General features: G+C 40.7%; 1 protein-coding gene across 9 annotated transcripts in view; it reads right to left on the reverse strand.

Moving 5' to 3' along the window:
• Positions 1-18381, reverse strand: part of NSD3 (nuclear receptor binding SET domain protein 3) — a 110901-nt gene that overhangs the window by 3308 nt on the left and 89212 nt on the right. For 3 of the 9 annotated variants that reach the window (XM_009212909.4, XM_009212911.2, XM_009212910.4), the window contains exons 16-22: positions 18124-18307; positions 13280-13482; positions 12197-12309; positions 11294-11563; positions 4390-4506; positions 2451-2592; positions 1229-1335 (exon numbers count right to left, since the gene is read on the reverse strand). In XM_009212909.4, the coding sequence (XP_009211173.1) occupies positions 1229-1335; positions 2451-2592; positions 4390-4506; positions 11294-11563; positions 12197-12309; positions 13280-13482; positions 18124-18307 (1136 nt within the window). Of the gene's footprint in view, positions 1-1228; positions 1336-2450; positions 2593-4389; positions 4507-9871; positions 9935-11293; positions 11564-12196; positions 12310-13279; positions 13483-18123; positions 18308-18381 lie in introns of those variants that run through there. The other 6 variants (XM_009212912.4, XM_009212915.4, XM_009212913.4 and 3 more) reach the window with 5 other exon arrangements.

Genomic DNA, 18381 nt, shown 5'->3' on the forward strand with positions numbered 1-18381 from the left:
CTGGGACGACAGGCGCGTGCTGCCACACATGGCTGATTTTTTGTATTTTAGTAGAGATGGGGTTTCACTGTGTTGCCCAGGCTGGTCTTGAACTCCTGAGCTCAGGCAATCCGCCTGCCTCAGCCTCCCAAAGAGCTAGGATTACAGACATGAGCCATTGCGCCTGGCCTTCATTGACTTTTGAATAGGGTGCTTTTTATTATTTTTATTTAGTTAGTTTTTTGAGACGGAGTCTCACTCTGTCACCCATGCTGGAGTGCAATGGCGTGATCTTGGCTCACTGCAACCTCTGCCTCCTGGTTTCAAGCGATTCTTCTGCCTTAGCCTCCTGAGTAGCTGAGATTACAGGTGTGTGCTACCACACCTGGCTAATTTTTGTATTTTCAGTAGAGATGGGGTTTCACCATGTTGGTCAGGCTGGTCTCGAACTCCTGACCTTATGATCCACCAGCCTCGGCCTCCCAAAGTGCTGGGATTACAGGCGTGAGCCACCGCGCCCAGCCAGGTGCTTTTTATTTTTAATTGCAAGGGTAGTGGTAAATCCAAACTTTAGGCAACCTGTTAATTTTTTTCATTGTGGTATAATTCACATACCACAGAATTCACCATTTTAAAGTGTATAATTCAATGGCCCTTAGTATTTTGTGGATTTTTTAAAAGTTTTAAATTAGCTTTTTGCTAATTTCATATTCAACCTGAAATAAAATACATTCTCAGAACCTAACAGACGTTACCAAAACAAGCTTCCTTGGAAAGTCACAGTCTAAATGTTTGATAAGCCCAGCTGATGACCCACAAACTAATCCAGGTGCCCAACTGCCAGCAGGTTCCTGAGATGGTCACAAACACACAAACAGACTTCTTTTTTTTTTTTTTTTTGAGACGGAGTCTCACTCTGTCACCCAGGCTGGAGTGCAGTGGCGCGATCTCAGCTCACTGCAAGCTCCGCCTTCCGGGTTCATGCCGTTATCCTGCCTCAGCCTCCCAAGTAGCTGGGACTACAGGCGTCCACCACCATACCTAGCTAATTTTTTGTATTTTTAGTAGAGATGGGGTTTCACCATGTTAGCCAGGATGGTCTTGATCTCCTGACCTCGTGATCCACCCACTTCGGCCTCCCAAAGTGCTGGGATTACAGGCGTGAGCCACGGCGCCCGGCCAGACAGACTCCTTAACAGCCCTACTCCTTATCTCCTGTTGGCTGGGGGCGCTCCCCTGCAAGACTGACCTTTGGCCGCACTCCTAGAAAACCACTGCAGTTATCTGCCCCACAGTGGCACTCCGTTCTGCCGTTGCCCAGACAATCTAGGTTATAATTAAATGTTAACTCCATCCCTGAAACACAGGAGAAATAATTATTCAAACTCGAGTCATGGGGAAGAGAAATGCTCTCACAGGCACATTCCCCTGATGAAAAAAGAGACATCATTCTGGCATGAAGGCGTTTCCCTTGCCAGTGTTCTACCTCATTGATAACAGTGATGGTAAAAAAAGAAAAGGAGAAAAACATCCCCACCCATGAACAAGGACAGCAAAACTACACATCCTCAAAAGAAGTCATGTCCTTTTCAAAGCAGTGGTTGAAACCAATGTGACAGCATCTAAGAATCTGCAGGAGAATAGGTTCTAGTTCAGCCTTCTTTTCTATAGCTAAGTCACACTAGTTTCTAAATGAACAATATGACCATGGAATTGTGACAATACTATTTCCAGTAATTACTGCCTTATATTATGATCAAATAAAGATCCAAAATGAAGGTTCACTGCATACACCAAAGATCCAGGGACTCAAACTAGGGACTCCTAAGCTTTCTTCTGGCTGGGCTTAAACAATCCACAATGAGTTCTAGAAACACAGTTTAAATCTGTTTTAGCTACAGCATTTCTCTTCTCACCTATTTTTCTACAAACTAAACAAAGGAGAAACCAAGTTTTGTTCAGATGCTGGATGGGTAAGGAAAAATGAAAACAACAGCTCTGGCTTCAGAGGCTTTTATGTCTAATTTGAAACAGAATGATCTTTCAAAGTGAAAACAACAACAAAAAATACCAGCAACTAAGGAACCAGTTGCTGCTGACACAAGCTAATTACTGTTAATATGTTTTAAAAAGAAAACAACAGCTAAAACATCTGGTTACATTGTACGGACAGCAGCTTACTTGGAGAATTCATTCAGCAGGACTGTGGACACAGAATCCTATCATACCCACTCTTACATAAAAGTTCTCACTAAATTCCTTTCTGAGGTTATAGATTTTTGCCTCTCACTGGCAGCTAACACTCAATTCTAAATATAACCTGCCTTTTATTTGAATACGTTTTCTAAATATAACCTTCCTCTTATTTGAATAAGTTCTTAGGCATCAAGGCTTGAAGAACCATGTCCTGGCTCTATAGGATATTCTTTCTTCCTAGGGAGGAAAGCATGGGGAACGAGTCACTTTTTTACCTGCAGGAATATCACAGAGAGCAAACAGTCCCACTCGAACATCTCCATTCACTGTCCACTTTTGTGTTTCACAGTTGGGATTACAACTGTGGTTCATGAAGCGAGAATAATTTCCTTTGGGGCCGGCATCAATTATACGATCCTTCAGAAAGAAAAGAAAGGTACCTTTTTCATAAATCAAGTCTCTCCCAGAAACATCCAACTCAGTCAAGGATCACAGGCAGCAGCATTTTGCTACCAGCTGGTGTCTGACAACTGACAAATCAGGAAATGTGAGACTGCCTGGGCAATTTACTAAGTTCTTTCCTTTATTTGATGACCTTCAAGTCAAAGTAAAGTAATTAGGATAAAGTGGGATTTAGTTGCTTTTTAAGTTTGCTTCTAGAAACAAACAGACCACGGAATAATGCTATTTAGAAGATTAGTGGGTCAGAGGTTTAGGAATGATATTTTCTGATTAGAGAGCTCAAAGTTCTGATAACTACTCTGGTGTTTTGCTGTCAGCCCCCCTTTTCTGCTCCAAGCAGGAAGCAAAACTGGTATAGGAGGGGATACATGAGAGCTTAGGCCAGAAAGAAGAAAGAAAAATGAGAAACAAAACTTGGAGATCTGTCTGATGGAAGGACTACTGTGTAGGATATATTCTCCAGTGCTTATCTATTTGCTCTGTTTTTAAAGTTCACAATACATTAAAAAGCTGAATATTCAGGTTTCCTGAATTTGAACTCTAATAATCTGGATAAGCTCCACAGAACTGAGCCTCTCAAGTGCTGTCACGATGGCTGGAGGGGCCACTGGCAGGGAGGATAGGGTTGAAGGAGCCAGATCCCAGCAATCATAAAGAATGGCATTTTAACTGATGTTTATGAAACATGTTTATGAAAGTTGTAAAACTTTCAAACAATGACATATCAGTTAAAATACTTTTAAGCTCCATTTCTTACTTTAATGACACTCTGAATCTCAGTTTTAGAGATATGATAGCCTAGAACACAGGAAACATGGGTACTAGTCTTCGTTCTTAAAACTGTAACAAAATAGTCAACAAATCACTTATCATGGCTGGACATCAGCTTCTTGTCCTCTGTAAATGAGAGAACTGACAAAAAAGTTAACTGAGATAATGGATGTAATGTGTATCAAATAGGTCTTACAACTGCAGGGATTAAACTAGCAGTTTTACTGTCATTTTTCTTATGACAGAACTCATTATTTTCCTCTTTTTTTTTTTTTGAGACAGGGTCTTGCTCTGTTGCCCAAGCAGGAATGCAGTGGTGTGATCACAGTTCACTAAAGCCTTGACCTCCTGGGCTCAAGTAATCCTCCCGCCTCAGCCTCCTGAGGAGCTAGGACCACAGGCACGTGCCACCACACCTGGGTAACTTTATTTTTATTTTTTGTAGAGACAGGGGGGTAGAGTCTTCCTGTGTTGCACAAGCCAGTCTCAAACTCCTGAGCTCATGTGATCTGCCCTCCTCAGCCTCCCAAAGTATTGGGATTACAGGCGTGAGCCACTGTGCCCTGCCAAAAAGTTTTAATATACAAAACAATTTGGAGTTTTGGCTACAGTAGAACTTTAGTAACGGTGGCTTATAACTTAGAATCACAGAGTTGATTCTCTCCTTCAGTAATAAAGAAACTGAGGCCCAGGACTTTTTTGACAAAGAACTCAGACTAAAATCCAGATATGCTAACCCTGCTCTTGGTTTTATTTTCACTCACAGTGCTGTCTCACATGACATGTGCAAAGCTTCAGTATCATTCATTTTTGTACTCTGGTATAACTGGCACATTATAGTAGGCAGCACACTAGCTACTGCAAATCATTATGCTCTACCTGAAGAAAAATCAAATTAAAAGAAACTGAGTTCAAATTAAGACTACGAAACAAAAACAAAAACAAATCCCTTTTTCTTACAAAAAAAAAAAGCAATTTTACCTTGGTAACAGTTAACATATAAAAATTAGTTACACTGTTCTCGTGGGCTCGCTTGATTCGCAATCTGCATTCTTCTTCATCAATTAATTCACCGACGTATTCATTTACAAATTCACCCTGGAGATAAATGTGCAATACGTAACTTAAAATCAGTGTATTATATAAAGCATTGCTTAATGACGCATGTATAACCCAAAATAATTAAAGAGAACCCTGAAAATATAACTTCAACCCTAGAAAGAAATGGTTATTTATTCATAGGCATACAGGTGGCATTATTTTTCTGGTATAAGTGCCTCAGAAGGTGACAATCTGCTTGCCTTTTCTTGCTGACAATACTATTTTTATAGTCCAACTGACAACATGTGGTACATCGCTGGGATCTGGGGATAAAGCTAACTTTAGCCTTTGAAGCTATATTATAACAGACTTTTACTAGTTTGTGGCTATGCAGGTTTCGGGGTAAGACCTGGAAGAGATCTGAATCTGAAACAAGTGAGCTCTGTTTTTGTTTTTAAGCTTCTTTTGAAGTAATTACTGACACTCAGAGGAAGTGGCAAAAATAGTACATGGGAAATCTTGAGAACATTCACTCCGTTTCCCCCAATGGTAACAACTGACATAACTACACTATAATATCAAAACCAGAAAACTGACATTGGTATAATCCAGACTTTATTCAGATTTTACCAATTTTACATGCATGCATTTGTGTTTATATATATTTCTATGCAGTTTTAGCAGGCATAGGATCACGTGGTCACCATTGCAATCAAGATACAGAGCTGGTGCCTCACCACAGAGATTCCTTGTGATACTCCTTTATAATCACACCCTTCCTCCATCCTTCCTCCACTCATCCCATCCTAACCCCTGGCAATCACTCATCTGTTCTCTATCTCTAGAATTTTGTCATTTCAAGAATGTTTTGGCTGGGCGCCGTGGTTCATGCCTGTAATCCCAGCACTTTGGGAGGCTGAGGCGGGCGGATCACCTGAGGTCAAGGAGTTCGAGACCAGCCTGGCCAACATGGTGAAAACCCCACCTCTACTAAGAACACAAAAATTGGCCAGGCGTGGTGGCACATGCCTGTAATCCCAGCTACCCAGGAAGCTGAGGCTGGAGAATCGCTGAAACCCAGGAGGCAGAGGCTGCAGTGAGCTGAGATTGCGCCACTGCACTCCAGCCTGGGTGACAGAGTAAGACTCTGTCTCAAACAAAACAAAAACAGAAAAAACAAAAAAAAGGAATGTTTTATAATTGAATGATACAGTACAGAACCTTTTGAGGTTGGCTTTAAAGAAAAAAACTCAGGCAGATTCCCCTGAGATCTACCCAAGGTGCTGAGTATATCAACAGGTTGTTCTTTTTAAATCTCTGAGTAGTGTTTCTGCCATTTGTTTAGCCATTCACCCATAGAGGAACATCTGAATTGTTTCCAGATATTGGCTTTACAAATAAAGCTGCTATGAACATTCTGGTGAAAGTTTTTGTGTGGACATAGATTTTCATCTTCCTGGATAAATGGCCAGGAGTGCGTCTGCTGCACCATATGGTGAGTGTATGTTTCCTTATTAAGGAAACTGCCAAACTATTGTCCAGAGTTGTCTACCGTCATATGCTCCCACCAGCAGTTCATGAGATCCACCTTCTCCACGTCCTGCCTGCATCTGGTATTGCCACTATTTATCATTTTAGCTGTTCTAACAGGCATACAGTGATAAGCTCCTTTTAAAATAAGAGCAAATATTATACATTCAACATTTTGTGTTTATAATTACATAATCATTAACCTTTTCACCTCAAAAGCATTGCTGATTCAGTCTAGGTCAACATTCTCTATAAGGACTTACCAGTCTTACAAATATATTTTAGAGGAAAATAAATATCTTGAAAAACAAAAATGTATTGGCTTATTTTATCAGATTTCTGTCCTATTCTCCCTCCCTCCCTCCACCCCACAAATTTCCACTAGCCCTTCTTATAGCTCTTGGTGTCACAGAACTGTTGGTAGTCACTATCTGAAGAGAAGTATTGCATCACGTTTTCTGATTGTGGAAAATCATTAAGAACATAAGCCAATGGTCTTTAAAATATTTAATCTTTGTCTATTGATAAAAATAGATTATAGTAAGAGAAAAGAAATGAATGGTTAAACTAGAAGGGCCCTAACCTCCCTGACTCTTCCTTTGGTGGCATGTGAGAAGCACCGCTCTGCTTCACGGAGCTGCATGTTTCAGCTGCAGAGCAGTCACTACCAAAGGTGACCGCTGGCTTTTTCCCTCTCCTGTTTTTATCTACTGTATAAGCTATGACACGGAATTCAGTTAGAAAAAGAAAAACAAGCCAGGTGTGGTGGCTCCTGCCTGTAATCCTAGCACTTTGGGAGGCTGAGGCAGGAGGACTGCTTGAGCCAGGAGTTTGAGATCAGCCTGGGCAACACAGTGAGACCCCATTTCTACAAAAAATAAAAAATATCAGCGAGGTGTGGTGGTGCATGGCTGTGGTCCCAACTACTTGGGAGGCTGAGGCAGGAGGATCACTTGAGCCCGAGAGTTCAAGGCTGCAGCGAGATGTGACTGCACCACTGCACTCCAGCCTGGGTGACAGGGCAAGACTCCGTTTCAAGGAAATAAAAACAAAATTGATCTGTAAATGCAGCACCATAAACAGTTAATTTCCTTCACTTTTTCCTTCCAGTCCTTTCTCACAAAGGACATGGGACTGTTCTGCACATTCATCTATTACATACACTGTCAGCCTCAAATGGCTTTTCCTGTATCCAGTTTGGACTTTGTTATCAGCCGATGAACAACATTTTGCACTATGATATGATATCAAAGGGTAGCAGAAGATTGTACTGCCATCTTGGCTGCATTGCAACCTACTGTTACTATACCTAATGATGTTAGGGCAAATTTTCTTTTTGGAGATGGGGTTTCATTCTTGTTGCCCAGGCTGGAGTGCAATGGTGTGATCTCAGGTCACTGCAACCTCCACCTCCTGGGTTCAAGCGATTCTCCTGCCTCAGCCTCCCAAGTAGCTGGGATTACAGGCGTGCATCACCATGCCCAGCGAATTTTATATTTTTAGTAGAGATGGGGTTTCACTATGTTGGTCAGACTGGTCTCGAACTCCTAACCTCAAATGATCCACCTGCCTTGACCTCCCAAAGTGCTGGGATTACAGGTGTGAGGCACTCTGCCCAGCCTACGGCAAATTTTCTTTAGTGGAAACCTACAGAGGAGAATTTCAACCAAATCAGCTCTACTACTTCTTTTTTCACACATTGGGATTCAAGGTAAGATTTCATTTGAAGAAATAGTTTTGTGAATTTAAAAGCTTGATCATGATTTATTATGGTTTACACTTTAATCAGTCTATGAAAATGAGTAAACATAGAAAAATTAAGTGCTGATATCAAATATGACAGCAAGTCTCATAAACTTGATACCACTGTAAAGATGGAAATATTTCAGATGTTCTAAGAGACAGATCTTTAGCCTGAAAGAGTTGCTTACTAGACTTAAAAACCATTAACTGTGAATTCAATTGTGAACAAAAATTGTTAACAAATTCATTAACTTAAAAAATGCTACAGATCTGTCCTTAAAGACTGCAGCAAAAAGGCTGTAATTCAGTATTTAATACCTTAACATTTTTTCTGAGAAAGAAACTACTTCATAACAAGAAGTCCCTAGTTTGGCACACATTTTCAGGAATCTGTTCTGTGGAGAAAGAAGGGGACCTGACTGTGTACATTCCATTTCATATTGGACTTCTTTCCTGTAAATACACCGACTATCTTATTCATGTTGCTATAATGTCTTTCTGATTACACTTTTCAATGATTGTATATTTCTAGCTATTTTGTAAAAGACCAATTGTCTTATATCAGCAAACCCTCAAGTGCTAAAGAGCAGGAAAATCAAGATTGTTCAATAAGTTATCTTACAACACATTTCAGAATAAGTGCAACTACTATTAAAAGGTGTTAACACAATATTAAAGTGGATGGATTTCAGGATGGCCCCATAAACTCCCATGAAATCATAGGCAAAAATGTGGATATATGATATACATGGCACTAAAGTAATATAAAACATTTTGCATTATATGATGACATTTTAGATGTGGTTGGCCTTGGACCAAGCAGCCCAGTCCACATATCCAATACATCAGCAAATCCTGTTGGCTCTACCTTTAAAATGTCAGAAATCCAACCACTTCTCTCCTGGCTCGACTATAACCCCAGTGGTTCCACATCACCATGGTCTTTCTCCTGGGCGACTCTAATGGTCTCCCTTGATCGCTCTTTCCTTCTTATCATATGTTCTCCATACCACAGCCACAATCATCCTTTCGAAACCCAAGTGTGGCAGACAGACTCTCAAGGTGGCCCCTGTGATGCCTGCCTGCTGGTGTTCATGCCATTGTGTCGCCTCCTCCCCTTGTTGCGTGTGAGCAGGACCTGTGATTAGCTTCTAACCAACAGAATATGGCATGGGCGACAGGTGATTCTGTGAGTTTATGACATAAGACTTTAGTGTCCATCTTCGTGTAGTGTCTCTCACCCCCGCTGGCTGTAAGGAAGCAAGTGGCCATGCTGGGAATCCCATGTGGCAAGGAACTGTGGGCAGCCTCTAGAAGCTGAAAGCAGCTCCTGGCCAACGGCAAAACAAACAAACAAACACACACACCCCCCACAAAAACAAAAACAACCGGAGTCTCTCACCCCTACAGCTAGAGAACGGAGTTCTGCCAAACGGAGTTCTGCCAACAACCATGCAAACAGGGAAGCAGATCCTTCCCTAGTCAAGCCACAGAGGAGAACCCAGCCCCAGTTGGCACCTTGACTGCTGCCTGGTGAGGCCCTCAGTAGAGGACCCAGCTAAGGATTGCCTGGACTCCTGACCCATATTAACTGTGAGATAATAAAATGTGTGTTATGTCTTAATTTGCTAACTTTGTGGTAACATTTGTATGTGGCAATAGAAAACTAATACATCAAATCAGATCAAGTCACTCCCTAGTAAAATCCTCCAGATGTTCCCCATCCCATGGCCAATATGGCCAGTAAAGCCCCATCCTATCTAGCTGGTGGCGGCCCTTCTCACTGCAGCTCCTCTCCCTCCTCTCCTGTGGCTCCTCCCCAGGCCCAGAACTTCCTTGCTGTTCCTGGAGCACACTGCAGCCTTTACAGCTGCCTGCCTCCAGTCTGATGTGCTCTTCTCCTGCACACACCTGCATGGCTTTCTACTACACACAGGGCAAACGGCGCCTCCTCAGGCCTTCCTGAGCCAGTCAATTGAAAAGGGCAATCCCTGTCACCAGCTAGCCCCTTTTCCAGCTTTATTTTTATTCACAGCAGTTAGTGGCACTCGACATGTTTATTATCTGTCTCCTCAAGCAGATCCACTAAGGTAAGGGTTTCATGTGTCTTGTTCACTATTGTTTTCCAAGTGCCGAGAATAGTACCTACCACATAGGAAGCAGCTTAATACACTTGTCCCGAATAACTGAATTTCACTTCAAGCAATCTGACCTACAGAAATAGGTGCAGAAAGGTGGATGACCAAGAACATTCATTATGGAATTTAAAAATATTTATCTATTTATTTATTGGGCATAAGTTAAATTAATTATTTACTTACTGGGAAATAGGTTAAATAAATATGGTACATTTTACTATGACTAAAAGGAGACTGTTAAAAAGAATGAAGTAAAATCTATATGTACTGCCACAAATGTATTTATAATATAGTGTGTGAATGGGAAGAAAATGTCAGATATTTATGTTTAGAAAATCCTAAAAAAACCCATATATTTTTATGTTTGTTTATAACTATATAGAAAAAGTTATAAAAGGCTACCTATCAAACTATTAACAACGGTTATCTCTGATGAGATGAAGAATTGAAGGGATGAAGGAAGAATTTCACTCTGCTATCTTTTTTGTATTGTATTGATCGTATTGTATGACTTTTCTTTACTATATTAGATGGTATTTTTAAATTACAAACCTGATTTTTTTTTGTTTGTTTTTTGAGATGGAGTCTCACTCTGTTGCCCAGGCTGGAGTGCAGTGGCCGGATCTCAACTCACTGCAAGCTCTACCTCCCAGGTTCACGCCATTCTCCTGCCTCAGCCTCCTGAGTAGCTGGGACTACAGGCACCCGCCACCACGCCCGGCCAATGTTTTGTATTTTTAGTAGAGATGGGGTTTCACCGTGTTAGCCAGGATGGTCTCAATATCCTGACCTCGTGATCCGCCCTCCTTGGCCTCCCAAGGTGCTGGGATTACAGGCGTGAGCCACTGCGCCTAGCCAATTTTTTTTAAAAGGTAGAAAAATGTCAAGAGTAATTTTAGGTTGGACACAATGGCTCATGCTTACAATCCCAGCACTTTGGGGGGCCAAGACAGGAGAATCACTTGAGTCCAGGAGTTTGAGACCAGCCTGAGCAATGTAGTGAGACCCTACCCAGCTACTTGGAAGACTGAAGTGGGAGGATCTCTTGAGCCCAGGAGTTCAAGGCTTGAGTGAACTATGAACATGCCACTGTACTCCAGCATGGGTAACAGAATGGGGACCCTGTCTTTAAAAGAAAATAAAAGTAAAATAATAAAAAAACAAGTAAAAACTATTTCACATAGAAATTACCAGTGTCCCCTCTCTCCTTTTTATGACTAGCCACTGGACACTCAAAGTTTAAGTACATTTTATCACCACCTTCTTCCTACTACTCTTCTTTGCTCAAGAAGTACCAAACTCTCAACATAGGAAGTTTTAAAATTTTACCATAAATCCCTGTTTATTTTATCCCTAGAACTATTCCCTATTGAAGCATTCCTAAAAAGCCCAGGTTCTGATCTCTTCCACCCCCCACCACCATCCCATGCTACCTTCTTAATGCTCCTTTTGGTCCTGAGGCCCCAGCCTCTCCGCTCTGTTTTGATGATCTCTGCATCAGGGTACAGTCTCTTTGTAAAGCACTGGTTCTGACAACGATCTCCAGCTGGGCACACCTGTGGGTGGCATTCGTACTGCAACATTCTGTTCAGGCACTCTGATTCCAAGCCACAAGGGTTTTCATCAGCTGGCTTGCAGTTACAGCGGGGAATCTCTGACAGGTCAGCAACCTGGATCTGCACCTTTCCTATTACTTTGTTAGCCTAGAAAACAAAATAACAAGCAAGAGGGAGGCAGCAGGTAAGTCATCTGGCAATGTGAACAGGAACATCTAAAATATCCATGCTACTGCCTCGTGGTGCTACTCCAAGAAAGGTTCTTTATCTTTCCTGATGAGTAAGCTGAAATTAATAACCATCTCTTTTAGTTGACAAAAATATCAAAGCCTCATGTGAATTTTCACTTATTTATCCTTGGTATTTCTACTTTCACTAGATGGAAATTTCATAACTGAAAACAAGAGAAAATATGCTTGTTTGGGGGTTCTCTAAAATAAAGGGAGTAAACACCTATATTCTCATTTGGTGGCAGGATAACCTGGTAGAACGAGAACAGCATTTCACATAAGACATGTTGCTACTAGGTATGAGAGGACTTATCAAAGGCCTAATTTTCACAGCACAATAGCTACGTCTCCCATTTGATGCTTCCAACAGGAGCTCTGTTTTACAGAAGACTGTGATAATTAGCAAAAGTTTGCACAAGTCAAAAAGGGTCTTTAACTACTAGAGAGTAATGCATTTCATCTCATCTATTAAATACCAATGCTTTCATAGTAAAGACTTACTTTGCTTCTTATTTTATTTGGCAATCCCAGGCCAGAGATAAAGACTTACTTTGATGTGTTTGTAGGGAGGGGGTTTTCTTGAGTTTTTTTCAATCTCTAGGGCTTCTTTACTCTCTCTTTGTGCTTTCAATTCCTGGAAACGTTTTGCAGCTTCTTCCAGTGCTGCCAATAAGACGATACAAAGTATGTAAATACCAAAACCAAAGGAAAATTGATGGGATAGTAGTTTTACACTGCCTTCCCAATGCTTTGCATCTGGCCTGAGATTTTTCTTTTTAAAATTATTTTCTGGAAGTTACTGTTTACCACCAGGATGGGGTAACAATGAAATAGGATATAACTCATTGAACACTATGCTCTGTGCATGCTGTTGCCTCAGGGAAGAGGCTCTACTTCAATGATCAGAGGTCTCCAAGTGACCCTAACAGCAGCTTTTTGCCTTATACTAGATTTAAATTCATTTTACCCTTACCAGAAAGCCAAACACTGCAAAAGCAACTGTAAGGCTTTTCATGGGAAGTCTTTACTATTTTTCTGTTGCAAAAGAACTTCACTTGATTAAAAAGACTATTCTCAGGCTGGGGTTGGTGGCTTAGAGCTATAATCCCAGCACTTTGGAAGGCTGAGGCGGGCAGATTGCTTGAACCCAGGAATTCAAGACCAGCCTGGACAACATGGTGAAACCCCATCTCTATAAAAAATGCAAAAATTAGCTGGGCATGATGGCAGGCACCTGTAGCCCCAGCTACTCGGGAGGCTGAGGCAAAAGGATAGCTTGAGCCCTGGAGTTGAGGGCTGCAGTGAGCTGTGATCATGCCACTGCATTCCAGCCTGGGCAACAGAGTGAGACCCTGTCTAAAAAAAAAACAAACAAAAAAACAAAGACTATTCCTAGAATAATCTGTGTTTATAGAAAGATCACTGAAGAAATTCCTTTCAAATACACAGCACAGTCTACAATATTGAAATGTATTTCAAACCTGGTTCTAATGTGACTGGAAGCTTATGGACACAGGATCATAATGCCTAGTGAAAATTCTCTAATATCAGAAATATTAGGGAGGTGAGGAGATGTTGAGAAACCGACACCGGAGTTGTAGTTTTGAGTCATTGTAAACATCATCCAGCTTACCTTTTTTGAAGGTCTTGTTAATACTAGTCTGCCCCTCAGCAAAGCTTTTGTCTCCTTCAACATAAGGGAACACTCTGCCCTGGTGTACCCAGTAGTAGTCATGAGAACCAAAGAAGAACACAGGGAAGTCCCCCAAGTCATGTTTAAGGCCCTGGATGTTCAGTGGCACAGACCTGGGGTTGCAGATCTCTGCTGGCCACCATCTGAAAACGAAAGCAATTTTAGATCAAGAAGGCAAAAACAAAACAAAACAAAAAACCACTATTTACAAGGTTGGCAGAAGGGAAAAAAAGTTTTGTATTTTGCAATTTTCATTCAGATTCTAAGAACATAAAATACCGTACATCATTAAAAAAATTAAGTAATTAATGAAATAGTGAACACAGACTAAACAAATTAGGCCCTAATCACCTGATGTACTTTCTTTGAAAAAATATTTCATATTTATAAAATACATATCATGAAAATATGTTCTAAAATATCATAATACTGAACCTACTACCCAATGACATTCTAAACCTAATTTCAATCCTACAAGTCATGTTTCTCCCCAAACTTAATACTGAGATTATCTTTCAAGGTATAACAGTTTATTTCTAGTAGTCAATGGAATCATTTTGAGAATAAACTGATGCTGTAATAAAGAATGACCACTCCCATTCAAATCAGCATTTAGTCTGTAGTCAACCTGGGCAAACACCTCTTGGTCAAATGTACTAGGTTTTATATCACTTTGTATTTCAGAATCTAATTCATCTTAGATCATAATAAACATGGAATAGAGGACAGAATGAAAATATAACTGTTTCAGGCTATGATAATTGAATACTACAGCAGTCACTAAATGAAACCATCTGTGAGAAAATCTGACAGTTTCTAGCAAGCAGACAAATTAAGAATTAAATGATGAAGCTAACAGTCAGAAAATGAGACCAACCTCACAGGCTTTTGTAGTAAATATACATAGACGTAAATTTTTTCAATCTCTTATTTTACATATGCCTAATAAAACAATTTTTTAACACATAACTGTATTACTGAGAAGATAAATGATGACATGATTGCACTCCCCGATTTTATATTGTAGAACTTGATGATAAAGTGTCACCTGAAATGTACTTTGCTGTTCATCTAAGAATTAAAAACATGGTTAAGAATCCATGCTCATATTGTAAACAAAACAAAAACCACTATTTTCTGTGATAGATATTTGGTTCGTTCTCAAAGCAGGCTCTGTTTATTTCTAAACAACTTTAAGGTAAATATGTATACAGTTACTGCCTTCACTAATGTCAGTTAGGAAGAGGCACACGTTCTGCCTGGGTTTGTTCCAGGTCCTCATATTTTCCCCCAAGAAGCAATACATTGGAGTAACTAGTTATTGAAAATAAACAGCTTCATGCAGCCCCACTGGGCCTGATTGGAAAGAAATACATTAAGAATTAATTCATGGATGGAAGTCTTTCCAAAACATACAAGAAGAATCTGACCTAGATACAAAATCTCATTGGACTGTGAACTTAATTGGAGCACTGTTTTGGGTTCTTTAAAATGTAATGTAATTAAAACTTAAGTATTAAAATAAGTCAAAGACATTTTCATATTCATAACTTTTAAAAAACTGAAGTTTATTTGAAGATCTGAAGGCTTCTTACATTGTTTTAGGTATTTCTTATCTAGAAATGTCTTAAATATATTAATTTTTAAACTGTGCACCCTTCTCCACACCAGAAAGATACATATTTTTCAATTATGAAAGCAGTATGCATTTCTTTTAAAAATTAAAACAATGCAGAAATGTATAACAGAAAAGTGAAAATGCCTCTTCTTGTAATCTCATCCTTGACACTATTAACATTAGATGTGTTTCTTTCCAGGTATTAAAAACACATTGTATCGGCCGGGTTGGGTGGCTCAAGCCTGTAATCCCAGCACTTGGGGAGGTTGTGGCAGGCAGATCACTTGAAGTCAGGAGTTCAAGACCAGCCTGCCCAACATGGTGAAACCTCATCTCTAATAAAAACACAAAGATTAGCCAGGCATCATGGCATGCATCTGTAATCCTAGCTACTCGGGAGGCTGAGGCAGGAGAACCGCTTGAACCCGGGAGGCAGAGGCTGCAGTGAGCCAAGATTGTACCACTGCGTTCCAGCCTGGGACAGAGCAAGACTTCGTCTCAAAAAAAAAAAAAAAAAAAAAGAAAGAAAGAAAAAGAAGCAGGGGGAGGTTTGATCTCAATACCCCAGATCTCAGCTAAAAATGAAGTTCTAAAATTTAAATGGTTAAACATGTAACATATGTAATAGAGAGAGAACAGACTGGGCGCAGTGGCTCACACCCATAATCCCAGCACCTTGGGAGGCTGAGGCGGGCAGATCACGAGGTCAAGAGATTGAGACCATCCTGGCCAACATGGTGAAACCCCATCTCTACTAAAAATACAAAAATTAGCTGGGTGTGGTGGTGCGCGCCTATAGTCCCAGCTACTCAGGAGGCTGAGGCAGGACAATCGCTTGAATCCAGGAGGCGGAGGCTGCAGTGAGCCAAGATCACACCACTGCACTCCAGCCTGGCGACAGAGCAAGACTGTCTCAAAAAAATTAATAAAAAAAAAAAAGAGAGAGAGAGAGAACAAACATAGCTCTTGCTAAAAAAATTACAGTATGTTTGAAATTTTCTAGAAATATATTTTACAGCCGGACATGGTGGCTCACACCTGTAATCCCAGCACTTTGGGAGGTTGAGGCGGGCAGATCAGCTGAGGTCAGGAGTTCAAGACCAGCCTGGCCAACATAGTGAAATCCCGTCTGTACTAAAATTACAAAAATTAGCCAGGCGTGGTGTCAGGCGCCTGTAATCCCAGCTACTTGGGAGGCTGAAGCAGGAGAATCGCTTGAACCCAGGAAGTGGGGGTTACAGTGAGCAGAGATCACATCACTACATTCCAGCCTGGGTGACAGAGTGAGACTCCATCTCAAAAAAAAAAAAAAAAAAAAAAAATATATATATATATATATATATATATAAAAAAAAAATATCTAGGATTCTAACTGAAAAGCAGAACTCTATTGTGCTATCTTGAATAGTATCTATTTTCTTAGTAAAATGATAAATTGCCTCAAAATGTAGAGTTTTTTAGTTTTGTTTTTTTTTTTTTTTGAGACAGGGTCTTGCTCTGTTGCCCAGTCTGGAGTGCAGTAGCACAATCATGGCTCACTGCAGCCTCCACCTCCTGGGCTCCAGCAATCCTCCAGAATCAGTCGCCCGAGTAGCTATGATGCTACCACACCTGGCACGCCACTATGCCCAGCTAATTTGTATATATATTTTGTAGAGAGAGGGTTTTGTCACATTGCCCATGCTGGTCTTGAACTCCTCAGCTCAAGCAATCCACCTGCCCCAACCTCCTACAGTGCTAGGATTACAGGCATGAATCACTGTACCTGGCCAAGCTTTAAAACTGTATCACTATATCTGTTCAGCGAAGGCTCGTTGAAAGCCTTAAAGGAGAAAGTGTTATTAAAATAATGGTACTCACATACTTCCTGCTTCATTCCCTTAAGACTAAAGCCTCTTAATGGAATAATCTCTCCTTAAATTCTATAAAGTTTTCTCTTTTCACATGGTTTAGGGCTAAAATGGACAAGATTCAGGGGCAAAGAGCTATTTTGACCAGAATATAAACTTGATTTTATTAGAAATCAGAAATCAACATGTATCTAATTAAGACACAAAGAAAATATCAAATCTGGCTAAGTGTGGTGGCTCATTCCTATAATCCTAGCACTTTGGGAGGCTGAGACAGGAAGATTGCTTGAGCCCAGGAGTTTGAGACCAGCCTAGGCAATATAGTGAGACTCCATATCTCACTATATTTATTCAATTTAAATTAAAAAAATATTTTAAGGCTGAGCATGGTGGCTCACACCTGTAATCCCAGCACTTTGGGAGGCCGAGGCGGGTGGATCACGAGGTCGGGAGATTGAGACCATCCTGACTAACACGGTGAAACCCCGTCTCTACTAAAAATACAAAAAATTAGCCAGGCATGGTGGCGGGTGCCTGTAGTCCCAGCTACTCAGGAGGCTGAGGCAGGAGAATGGTGTGAACCCGGGAGGCGGAGCTTGCAGTGAGCCGAGATCACGCCACTGTACTCCAGCCTGGGCAACAGAGTGAGACTCCGTCTCAAAAAATAATAATAATAATAATAATAATAATTTAAAAGTTTTAAAAAAAATCATCTCCACTGTCCACATAAGACCTTTTATTCCAAAATCTAGTAGTTACATAGCCCATTAGTATAAAACAACTTTCAGGACTTAAAAATTGGTGGGCATGGTGGCTCATGCCTGTAATCCCAGCACTTTGGGAGGCTGAGGTGGGCAGACTGCTTGACTCATGAGTTCGAGACCAGCCTGGGCAACATGGCAAAACATCATCTCTACTAAAAATACAAAAAACTAGCCAGGGTGGTGGTGTGCACCTATAATCCCAGCTACTTGGGGGCTGAGGTGGGAGGATGACTTGAGCCGGCAGGTGCAGTGAGCCGAGATCACACCACTGCACTCCAGCCTTGGTGATAAGCTAAACCTTGTCTCACAAACAATCAACCAACCAATCCCAAAGAAAAAGAAAAAGAAAAAGAAATTCAATAATGAATTAGGAACATAACCTTCCCAACCCCTTAAGAATCCAGCCTCAAAACATGGTTCTTTTCTTTTTTTTTTTTAAGGAAGTAGGTCCATGCTGTCTACCTATCTATCTCCAAGTCCCTCTGCATCCAGAGTATGAAACTGGTCTGCACAATGACTGAATACTTCCTCTTTGTTCTTGGAAAAACTTGCCTGTAATTTCCCAATTTGACCCAAACAATCTGCTTGTAATGTAGTTTCTTGCCAGCTTTACAGTCATTACAATTCCAGCAGCCTTCTGGCATTTCTATGCTCAGGCATTCCGGGTGGAAGGAAGCTGGGCACGATTCACAGCAGAGCAATCTTCCACCTTGAAACAAATAAACAGTCTTAATAACTGAGAAAAGAGGAGAGAGAAAAAGAAAGAAAAAGGAGAAAGTTATCTTTTCAGCACATTAAATCTGATTCAAA

This window comes from Papio anubis, chromosome 8 (assembly GCF_008728515.1).
Source record: "Papio anubis isolate 15944 chromosome 8, Panubis1.0, whole genome shotgun sequence".
NCBI classification, from domain to species: Eukaryota; Metazoa; Chordata; class Mammalia; order Primates; family Cercopithecidae; genus Papio; species Papio anubis.